At 40.8% G+C, this 11695-nt stretch overlaps 2 protein-coding genes across 2 annotated transcripts; one reads left to right on the top strand and one right to left on the bottom strand.

Moving 5' to 3' along the window:
- Window positions 1–634: 634 nt before the first annotated feature.
- LOC122781759 (izumo sperm-egg fusion protein 1) lies at window positions 635–1911 on the bottom strand. Its single transcript, XM_044045760.1, has one exon. It carries the CDS (start codon window positions 1716–1718, stop codon window positions 684–686), a length of 1035 nt encoding a protein of 344 aa, XP_043901695.1. The 5' UTR covers window positions 1719–1911; the 3' UTR covers window positions 635–683.
- Window positions 1912–2393: 482 nt separating this feature from the next.
- Window positions 2394–5434, top strand: metap1d (methionyl aminopeptidase type 1D (mitochondrial)). Its single transcript, XM_044028778.1, has 10 exons — window positions 2394–2445; window positions 2815–2963; window positions 3226–3375; window positions 3472–3620; window positions 3942–3984; window positions 4088–4251; window positions 4346–4443; window positions 4639–4686; window positions 4772–4850; window positions 5083–5434. Exons 1-10 carry the CDS (start codon window positions 2406–2408, stop codon window positions 5168–5170), a joined length of 1008 nt encoding a protein of 335 aa, XP_043884713.1. The 5' UTR covers window positions 2394–2405; the 3' UTR covers window positions 5171–5434.
- The last annotated feature ends 6261 nt before the right edge of the window (window positions 5435–11695 follow it).

Genomic DNA, 11695 nt, shown 5'->3' with positions numbered 1-11695 from the left:
CAACAATATATCCAAAAAGTGCATTTCAAGCAGAATGTCACCACAGAAATTAAAATACATTTAATACCTTTATTGGTATGCGAAGGCCACTGTAGTTCCCCGATGCACTTGGGCGGTGGAGGAATGAGTAAATCTGAACAGATCATTTTTTTCCAAAAGCAGAGTTACCAGATTATACATGTGACCTTGAACAGGTGGAAGCAGCAGTGGATCAACAACACTTTTGAGCCATGATGTAAAATCTTTGATTTTCCCCATGGAATTTGGTGTGACATAGAGAGAAAGTGCCACAAGGTTTGGTTTTCTGTCAGAAAAGATTGTCTGACAACAAGATAAAACAGCAAGTGTACTCTTAGACAGTGCAAACTTAAGTTATCATAGATTTTTATTAGGTGAGCTGACATGTTTATACTGAGACTGTGGCTGCCTGCATGTCTCCAGCTGCCTCTCAGTTTAGAGAGTATGCAGAGTGAAGCTGTTACACAGTCCTGACTTAAAAGGAATTAAACCGAGCTATTGTTAATGTGATGTGCTCAGAACCCATGGTTTTGCTGCTGTTACCTGTCAAAATGGCTGCTGTCCATTGCAGTCATGACAGTGCAAATTTACTGCATGTAGTATTTTCATAATCCTGTGTTTCATGTGGTTTCTTTCCCACATCTATGTCATTCACAGTTCCTCCTCTAATTTATCATCATTCCAAGGACAACTGTGAGGCAAATGCTCGCTACTACACTCACAAAAGTGACCATGGTGATGACATACACCAGCAGGTCCTCACTCAGTTTAGAACGTATATCATCCGCACGTGGCAGAGCGGGCAGAGTGGCAATGCGTTGGTCAGTTTCATTGGGTGCAGAGGTGACAGTGAGCAGGAAAGTAACTTGGTAGAAGATGCTTCCATTTTGGGCCTTCAGAGAGCAGCGGTATGTTCCTTGCTCATTCACTTGCAACTGATTTAAGACCACATGTGAGTCATCTGTCACCACCAAGGCTCTGAAGTCACTCTCATTCAGCGTTTTATTTTGTGGCTCTCCTGGGGCCCAGAAGTAGTGGTACTTTGGTTTTCCCAAAAGAAGAGGATGCCATGGAAGAAAACAGTCCAACACCGCCTGGTCTCCCTCCTCAGCCTGTATTGAGATCTCACCACAGTCCTGCTGGCCAGAGGGAGACACACAGTAGTAGATCTTGTGGCGGCAAGTGACACAATCTAGTACTCTTCTTTTCAGAAGCCCACACTGGTTGGGGCACAGTCGATCACTGATGAAGGAATCCAAGTGTTTTTCTAAGATCCTCCGGCCCATCTCCATGATCTGAATGGCTCTAGATGACAGAGGACCCCTGGTGTTGGCTTTGAGAAAGCGATTAAATTCATTCTCATACTCTGTTCTGGCTCTGTATAGGGTAGTGAGATCAATTACTCCCCTTCGATTGCTGCTGCTCTGTCTGTATCTCACATAAGCTTGGTCACAAATGTTTTTTATAGCAATCTGTTCTTGCATCGTGAGGGCAGACAGGCTTAAGTCTTCATGTAAGCGTCTCACCTTGTGGTCACACTGCAGACAGGCTTTGGCGCCAGGTAAACAGCAGAGAAGGGACAACCATAGCAGCAGCAGCAGCAGCACTCTGCACCCTGAACATCCAGCAAACCAGGATGAGTCACTCTGGCTCTGTGGAGTGTTAGTTTTATTTTTTATCATCCTCTGTAGTCGATTCATCAATTGATATCAGTCTACTTGAAGTATTTGCTGTGTGCTTGCTCTTCTGTGTGTCCATAAGAAAGTACTTGCATCTAGTTCTTCTGCAACTATTTCCAGTAGGCTGCACACACTGAGACGTGTAATGCTCCACAGTATAGTTTGGCTGCAAGTGCATACATATATCATAGCCAATAACATCATAGCCATCAAAGCTCACACCATCTTGATATGTTATCATTTTTATTATCATTATTATCATTATTATTATTATTATTGTTATTATTATTATTATTATCATTATTATCATTATTATCATTCTCTGATAAAGAATTTTGAAATGTGATTACGGACTGCAAACTGTGATGAATAACTAAGCATAATTAAACATTATAATGATTAATAATATTTATGCTGCTCTTTCTTGTGTGATAGGAATGCTCCTTAAAATTAATTACTAGAAATAAATGAAAGGTCTTATGCCAGTCGTCCATTCAAGGCAAAAAAAGATCTACACCCAGCAAGACATTCATGAGATGGATGACAGAAACATGGCCATAACCAGACTTTTACAGCCTGCTATTAAACATCATAAACGTCATACATTTTATTTTTTGGCCAGCTTCACACTCCAGTTCGGTAGGTGGCGGTAATGCGCCTATAAGCTGGTTGCCAACCGCCAATCAAAATCACAAAGAAGAACCACAAATGGCAGCGCACTGTACGGCTGGGCTTTCAACAAGCTCAGGTAGGTCCTGGTCTAAAATCTGACACTAATTCTTTTAAAACTTTAAAAATAAAGCGGACAAGAGCAGCAGCAAGTTATATCAAATAACTTGTTCAATAACAGACACAATAGCAATGAACATACAGCGGAGCACCTTCTAAACAGACTAATTCAGCTTAACTGTCATTGAGGACGGTACCTGTACTGTACCGAACCGAACCGTACCGTACCGTTCCGCTCGTTACTGCTGCAATAAAACGTATCACATCTGAGAGCAGTCCGTTATACAAATACAAATCCCTGCACCTTCTGCAATTTAGAGTTGCAAAATGGCCAATTGTTCTCCATAAAGTTGTCTCCCTCTCACTGTGCTGCTCTCCTTTTCTCCAGGACTTGGTGGTTTCCTGCACAGAGTTTGTGTTGGTCTTTCCACTGCTCCACTGCGTCACCAACATCGCTGCTTCTTCTGGAGGAAGTGGAAAAGTTCCCACAATGTAGTTCGCCCAGCTGCTGTTAGACCTGCGTTTGCAGTGCCTAAGGTAAATGACTGAACCTTCCAATGGTGGAAGAAGAACATGTTAATGATATAGAACCATGTTTAAAATGATGCTCAACCAGTTAGTTAAAAATCTGTTTTCCTTCCCTTGAAAAGGTTTGTGCTATCTTCCCTGTCAGAGTTCCCATGTCAGGCTGTCAAAATGTCTCCACTTCCAGCGTCATTAGAGATGCAGAGGGTGCAATTGATAAACATAGGAATAGTGTGACTGTTCATACTTTCTGTCCCCTTCTCCCTGACTGTAGCACATTGTGCGACCAGACTATGTAGGCACTGGGGTGGTTCCAGAGTGGCCAGACTACATCGAGATCAAAAACCAAGAGCAAGTCAACGGCCTCGCCAGAGCCTGTCAGCTTGCCCGACGTGTGCTGCTACACGCTGCACGCTGTCTGAGCGTAAGCACGCAACCACGACGGTCTTGCATAGTTTGTGTTTCTATGTCATGAAAAACAACTAGAACACAATAATAATAATAACTGTGTGACTTCCAGGTTGGTATGACGACAGATGAAATAGACTTCATTGTGCACCAGGAGACAATCAAACACAACGCCTACCCATCCCCTCTCGGATACGGGGGGTTCCCCAAGTCGGTCTGTACATCTGTGAACAATGTGGTCTGTCATGGCATACCTGACAGGTAAAAAGCCAAACGCATTCACTCACAACTTATTGTAAAATTCAGCTGCAGCCATTTGTGATTTGCTAATTGCAAGTTGTGATTTTGATTTGAAAACAACCAATTGTTCAGCCCTAAAGTAAAAACTAAATAGATATTGGTTTGTCACATTGTTAATGGCTTATTTTTGGATGGATGAGACATTAAGTGTGTATAATTTTGGAGTCAAGTTATTCTCTGTTTATTCGTTGATGCACAGTATTGACTGTATCATAACACAGTAGTGGTAAATTCTCTGTATACAGTACACCACATATATTTGTCCATGTGTGCGTCCTGCAGCCGACAACTTCAAGATGGAGATATCATCAACATTGATGTGACTGTAAGTTGACATTTCAAACGAAACACCAACAAAAACAAAAAAACCTTGGACACGGAGTCAATCAGAGCAACACTGGTCCCAACTTTTTGCCTATTTCTCCCAGGTTTATCTGGACGGTTACCATGGTGACACCTCAGAAACCTTCTTGATTGGCCAGGTGGATGAAGCTGGGCAGCGATTAGTGGAGACTGCAAGGCGCTGCAGAGATGAGGCCATCGCTGCCTGCAAGCCGGGTGCACAGCTTTGTGTTATAGGAAACACAATTAGGTACACACGCACACACACACAAAATATCTTTGAACCAAATAATCAGACATATTTTTCTCTTTTTGACCACTTATATGTTCTGTTGTGCTGGTAGTGAAGTAGCCCATTCCAGTGGTTTCCAAGTGTGTCCATATTTCATTGGACATGGAATAGGCTCTGTCTTTCACTGCCATCCTGAGATCTGGCACCACGGTAAGTTCAGCGTCAAACATTAATACACTCTTGCCCTCGCTGGGAAATACTATGTCTTGAACTCAACAAATTAGACCCATTGTCACAGAACAGGAGACATGGAAGGCTAACACATAATAAGGAAAAGGAAAACATCATCATTATAAACCAGTATTAGAAAAATAAACAATTCCCTAATCATCTGTTTATTTTCAGCCAATAACCATGACATGACCATGGATGAAGGGATGGCTTTCACAATAGGCAAGTTACAGTCGCTAATTTTTATATGCAGATAAGCAAGCTGTCGTGTGTGAGCATGGATTTGATGTTGTCTGTTATACCGCAGAGCCCATACTGATGGAGGGCTCTGTAGAGTTCAGGATCCTGAAGGACAAGTGGACTGCTGTGTCTGTGGATGAGAAAAGGTAAAAATGGCTGCGTACTTGTAGCATTTATTCATTTTTTTGTCTCAAAAATCATTATGATTTGTGGGTTTGAACACCTAGATGTTATTTTCTTTGGAGACTAAATAGTCAGGATTGTTGATTCCAGGCTTATTCCTATAAGAGATATCCATCTAAAAAAAGAAAGAACAAATTCCTTTAATATCTAAAATTGGCATCGAGTGTGTTGAAAATAAAGCTTTTTTTCATACAGGTCCGCTCAGTTTGAACACACGGTGGTCATCACTTCTGACGGGGTGGAAATTCTCACCAAACTGCCAGAGGAAAGCGACGTGACCTGAAGGAGACTTGAACCTTACATCAGCTGTCAGGAATCTGTTGGTCAGAACTAACTTTCATGAAAATGGCACACTGCTGCAAGAGCATGAAAGTGATGCATATGTACATATTTAAAACATCACTTTTAATGCTTTTTCTATAGCGATTTAAGTTAAATTATATATATATATATATATATATATATATAAATATACTGAGTGTGAAATCCTTTAGAATCTTATCAATCTATGGAAATTCATTGTCATTAAATCCTTCAATAACCTGCAGCATCTGTGTCGTAGCTGCTGCCTTTACGGTGTGTTATGTGAGGACATTTTATGCAGCCCTAGCGATTATTCCACGTATGAGTTTAGTGGAAATCTTCCTCTTCCTCCTTTGTGAAATGCCACATGTGTTGCCAGTAGATGGCAGCACACAACTGCAAATCTTTGAGCCTGTCACTTCATGTCAGTCAACACTGTTTGGTGACATGTAATCAGGAGAATGAATCAAAGTTTGAAATCTACTCGAGGGGCAGTGTGACCTGTTACTGATCTCATGGTTCACTTTACATTTGAGCAAATAACAAGGCCTGCAGAAGATAGAGACCAACAGTGCTGTTCAGGGTTATAAATTCCAGGCATAACATCATAGACTTTTCCTGCTCTGCTCTACTGCCTGTATCTTTAGTCAACAGGTGCATTTAATCAAGGCAATTTATGAGGGTACAAGGAATCGGCAAAGCACACAAGTCTCTCAACCGATCTCACTATATTTCTTATTGGGATTGAGGTGCAAATCACAGGTTTGTGAAATTCAAGGAGTTGTATGTGATTTATTTATCTTAAGTCGTATCATGATGTGTGATCAGAGATGAAGGTTAAAAGGCTGGTACGGTTCAGTTTGGTATAGTACAGCACCATTTGGAATGGTAAAGGCTTGCGTTTACCGTTACCGGGATTGGGCTGTGCGCGATGGCTGCGTTTTGGGGATGTCGTACCTATGCGATGATGATGAACGACGACATCGAATGCGACACAACAAACAAAAACAACGGGCAACTTTTTTCTGCGGGTGATGAGCCGATTTAGCTCCGCCTCTGGTACCCCAAGGGATGGGTGCCAAAGAATGGAACGGTTGGGGCTGGTTATTTTGGTACTATTCCTTAAAGAAATATAGATCTATCTATCTTTCAGTTCATGCTGAATGGAGAAGTTATGCACTGCAGCATGTTGGTGATTACAAAACCTAATTTTACAAACATTACATTCTCAAACCATCTGGGTAGAGTAGTGTGAGGATAATGTATGGCTGATGTTTTTATACTGGTACAATGATGGTAACTAAGTGAAGATGCTTCAGAGAAAGAACATAGGCGGAGCCCTACTGGAGGGCTTGTTTTCATTTCCTGCCTGTGAGTGTGTGTGTGTGTGTGTGTGTGTTTATGTGCTTCTGTGCTCATGTCAATGCTAGTTTATGGGTGAGGCAGGAAGGGTTTGACAAATAAAGGTGGGTCAGCTGATCTGGAGTCTGATTATGACCTGCCAGGAAATGATTCACCTATGATAATTTCACTGGACGAAGAACATTTAGTACTCAATTACCATATGTTCAGTTTTTATTGAGCACCACAGACAAAAGCGTTTGAAACAGTGATGGAAAGACTTTAGACTAAAATACACTTAACTAATTTTTAGCTATGGAATCATTGCAGTTTTGGATTTTAGGGCAGGGTGTGGTGTGCATGTACATACGTGTGTGTGTAAGGAGTGTGAGCTCCTTGTGAATGAGTACAAAAAGACAAACAACACTTAATGGCCTCCCACCAACATATGATTCATTAAATTCCAAGCATGACATAAAAATGTGTATACGATATAAGGGGTTTGTCAACAAGGAGGCGAGTAATAAGTGAAGACAGAGAGCAGCAGAGGGGGAGCAGAGGTGGGTGAGGGTAGGATTTAGGGAGGAGCAGGGAGTGGCGGGGTGAGGTGCTCCTCATACTTTTCCTGCATGCTGGAACATATTTCTGCTCTCCTCTCTCGCAGTTCTTCCGTGAATCTTCTACGGTGTTCATTTACCACAGTTTATCTACAGACGTATTTCAGTGAAATCTAGCCACGAGCCACGGAGAAACTTATTAGAGTTTTGTTTTTTCCCATATGACAAGAACTTTTGTTTTTGTTTTTAATCCACCATCATTTTTTAGGAAAACATGATTTATTCTACGTGCCATCATTTGAAATCAGACTCATGCCATATAATCTTTTAGTCTTTTTTTCTAATTTATTAACCAAACAACAGGCATGCGGGTATCTGTCTTTGCATGTCATATTGGATGCTGATCATCCATGAAACACAGTGTACATTATTACTTAGAAACATGTTCATAAAAACAGAAAGTAGGTAAGATTTTAGAGAGGAGAGCTAAATAAGAAATACAAATAAAACCTCAGTTTACACAACAGTGGTAAGTCTGTGGGCAACACATAACGGCACAGTAGCAACACAGTTACTATCTTTCATTCTTATACTTGCATGTTTTTCTTCCTATTACTATGAGCCTCGCAAGGGTTCTGCACAGACATGCGCACACACACGCTGATGGTGAACATAGAGATGTACAGTCAGATGCGATTTTCATTGCTGCAACATTCATTCCTGCTGCATGTGTAAGGACTTCCCCCACTCTCTCTCTCTCTCTCTCTCTCTCTCTGTTTGTGGTTGGTCACATGTTTTACATATTTACCACTGACTATGTTAAATTGGTCTTGAACTATCGATTAAATAGCTCTTATTCCCCCCCCCCAACAGTTTTGCATTCCACATGTGTATCACTTTGTGAGCAAGGGTAAAACTGTGATATATCACACTCGCCTGGGACTTTTACCGAGAAGCACCACCACAGGAATTCTTAGTTTTCCTTGGTGACCTGCGGATTTGCAGTTTTGACACAGTGACGCATCCTTTTCAGGCTTGTAGAGGCAGATGTGTCTTACACAGACGCACGTGTGTGCACAGACAGCATGTACTGAATTCGACTGAGTAACAGTCTTTGACCAAACACCTGAAGGCCACACCACAACAGCAGGGTTTGTTACCTGCAGCTGAACATTCACTGTAGCAGGACATGTAGCTACAGGCTGATGTTGAGTTAGTGAATGTCTGCAGAGGGGAAGAATCTTCATTATGACTTACTACAGCATATTTCTGAGCCAGGCGTCAACATTCATGTCGAACCATCCAATAATTGTAAAGAAAAGTCACACAAAAGTGAATTTCATGGTGACCTGGATGGAAATTATGGGACCACCATGTTATGAAGAGTGAATGTCAGAACCATTTATGAGTGTAAAACAAGCAGTTCTCATCCATCCTATAAATGTTTACAGGATCGCAAAGGATTTATCAGGATGTATCCAGTGGGCACCATGACATGTAAAAATGTAAAAATGTATAATAACCTCCATCCATCCATCTTCTACCACTTTATCCTCCACTTCATGCAGAAAAAGGACCTTGTTCCGACCAGGCCGTGAACCCGGGTCTTCCTGCTGCAAAGGCAAGAGTTCTAAACCACCACAGCAACCGTGTGGTCCGTATAATAACATATCCAGTACTTATTAAAGGGACATTTCAAGTTCTTTGAAATGTGGTTGTATGAGGTAGTGACACATAGAACCAGCCAGCCATGGAAACACATTATCATTGAAAATCAATGGGGACACAAGAAAAAACAGATTATAACCACTTTAAGCTCATTTAAAACTATTCTAACAATATGTTAGCCTTTTCTTACTGGAATTTTGTAACTGTCTCTTCCCCTACACCAAAGTCCATAGAGAAAATCTGTACACAGGACACACAGAAGTTAGTCCGATACTGTGACAAAAACCTAATAAATGTGGCAGCAAATGTAACAATATCATTGAAAACTGTTGAGAGTGAGTAGTTCACAACATTTAATCTTAATTGTCACTCAAAGATATTTTGGCCTGAATCAAATTGGTGAACTGATCAACCGACCAACTAGCCAACTGAATGCCATTGTCTCATTATCTTGCTCAACGTGGCTTCACACGGCATGGAAATATCATTTGGTCCAGCCGGTGAGATTTGATTCATCGCTCATCAAACAGATAATATGATGCCAACCAAGAACAGGTGACACTGAGTACTGGAATCAGTCCTTGATGAGTCGAAGCACATTTTACACAAGTTTTAATTAGGTCACAGTGTATAATGTGTGTCAAAAAATGACAGTAAACCTGCATGTGTGTGTCTATGTGTGTTTCAGGTATTACTCACGTTGTGGGGCCAGTCACATAAAGTATATTATAAATAATTTCATTTTATAGGTGAATGTTAGGGTTCAGCAAATAGTAGTTTACGGCTGAGGTTATAATAAGTGTCCAGGAAATGAATGTAAGTCAAGGTAATGTCCTCTGATGGAGACCAAAACCTGGTCCCAATGAGGCAGAACCTAATTTCTGAGAAACTGGTTAAATTTAATGCTACAATTTGAATTGTGGTCCTGGAATAATACTTTTGTTTCCACAGTCACCAGGTTGGTGCAGGGTGGGTTCCCTCTTGATTGACACCGTCAACTTTCTCTCTTGACCTCCTGACATTATCATTGCCTGGAATGTCTTAAGTTTTTCAACAGTGGAAATACTTTGGAGGGGTGGTCAGGTGATGTCATATCATAGATTCCTGCGTGTGTCTGTGGCTTCTGTGTGTAATTGTCTCTTTTTTTTTTCTTTAACACTGTCCTAGCAATCAAAGTAGACAGCATAATTAAAAAATGAGCATGGGTGTAGTTTGTGCACGTGTGCGCATGTGCGAAGCTCTAAAAGGTCATGGATAATAGTGTTTGCTTGCATCTGTTGTCCTCTGAGATTCAAAGTGTCACATTGACACAAACACAGTGGAACTCACTGCACTTTCTTACTGTGTATGATCTAAGAAAACCGGTTTCCCAGCTATACCCTTTCAACTGAGTGCATGGTTTGTGTGTATGTGAGTGTGTGTGTCAGTCTGATTCAAAATCAAGTGTTCTGTGATTTAAGAAAGAAAGTTTCACCAAAAACAAAGACTAACTGTAACAAACCATTTGCCAGTCAAAATGGGCCACAAATGTTTGCTGCATCTGTTTGTTCTGTTCTGCCGTGTAAAATGGTTAATTCTGTGGCACAGTTCTGTGAACTCCAACAAATACCACTCAGAACGTTTCTTATAGAACACTATATATTAATAAAAAGAGAAATCAGAACATTTTGTGCTTCTCTTTTTAGTCAACAACCCAAAAAAATGCTCAACCCTGAGCTAAATCACTTTGCACAAATAGAGAACACATCCTCCTACTAAGTGGTGGGAGGTTCCAAACACCAAAATAATAACAGAAATGACTCTTACACTGATAATGCACTGCCAAATAAAACTGACACCATTGCTGCACCATTGCTTACTACAATTAAATGCACAGTATACGTGACATGTATATATTCATTAGAGGACAGCATGGTAGGATGAAACCACGGTGGATTTGTGAAACCAGTTTTCAGGTTTTAAAAGATTATATAACGTATAATCTTTTAAAACCTGAAAATAAAAAACTTTATTTCCACTTTTCCTCTGTCATATTTATTGCTTATTTATAGTCTTTTAACATTCTCTTGTATTTGTCGGTTCAGTGTTTTATCTTCCAAGGACAGAAGTGCTCTCAGCAGCATTGGAAACTTCTGCTGCAAAATCACTGGGTGATCAATCTGGGGAGGTTGGGTGGTTAAAAAGGCCAAAAACATAATTAATGATCACATAATGATCACTGGCATCTGAGTGCAGAACTAATAGATACTCAGCTATCAGACAAGCTACACTCGGGGTAAATTTTACTGTTCTTTTGTCCCTGTTGTCTGATGCTGAACGCCCTGTCATGGTGTATGTTTGTGTGCGTATGTGAGAACGGATGACTGTGTTGAAATTGTCCTTCTGGAACAATACTTTTTCTGAATCTGAATGATATAGATTCAGAAAAAGATATATATTAAGGTCAGATAAATGACTGTCACTCACCTCAATCTAGGAGGATTGAGCAGAACAGTAAAACTGTAAACGTGAGTTTGAGATGAGATAACATTCTGAGGCACAACTGAGTCCACTGACACTGGAGCCCCTACCGTACCTACTGCCAGCTCCTATTACGTCAAACAAAAGGTGGGTTTTTAAGAATCCCACCTGTTGTAGCACTCCTGGATGGGAGGGGACATCAATTACTCCTTATTGAATGTTTTTTTTTTGAATGTCATTACGAAGGAGAAGGATAGATTATCTGTTTCAGCCTGCGTTGTGTGTACGTTTACATCTACGTTCTACTAAGACATCGGATCATTCCTGTGAATAAGAGTTAATGCATGTACACTAGACGTTTGTCCCCCACAGGGTTACGTGAATGCTAACTGGGCTCTTCTGGTTTTACAGATGAGAAAGCTGAGACGACACGTGTGCACAGCAAACATGAAGCTATAGAGGCAGCAGACGGTGAACTT

This window comes from Solea senegalensis, linkage group LG1 (assembly GCF_019176455.1).
Source record: "Solea senegalensis isolate Sse05_10M linkage group LG1, IFAPA_SoseM_1, whole genome shotgun sequence".
Classification (NCBI taxonomy): domain Eukaryota; kingdom Metazoa; phylum Chordata; class Actinopteri; order Pleuronectiformes; family Soleidae; genus Solea; species Solea senegalensis.
Note: the sequence above shows the minus strand (reverse complement) of the source record. Positions and strands in the feature narration are given on the sequence as shown.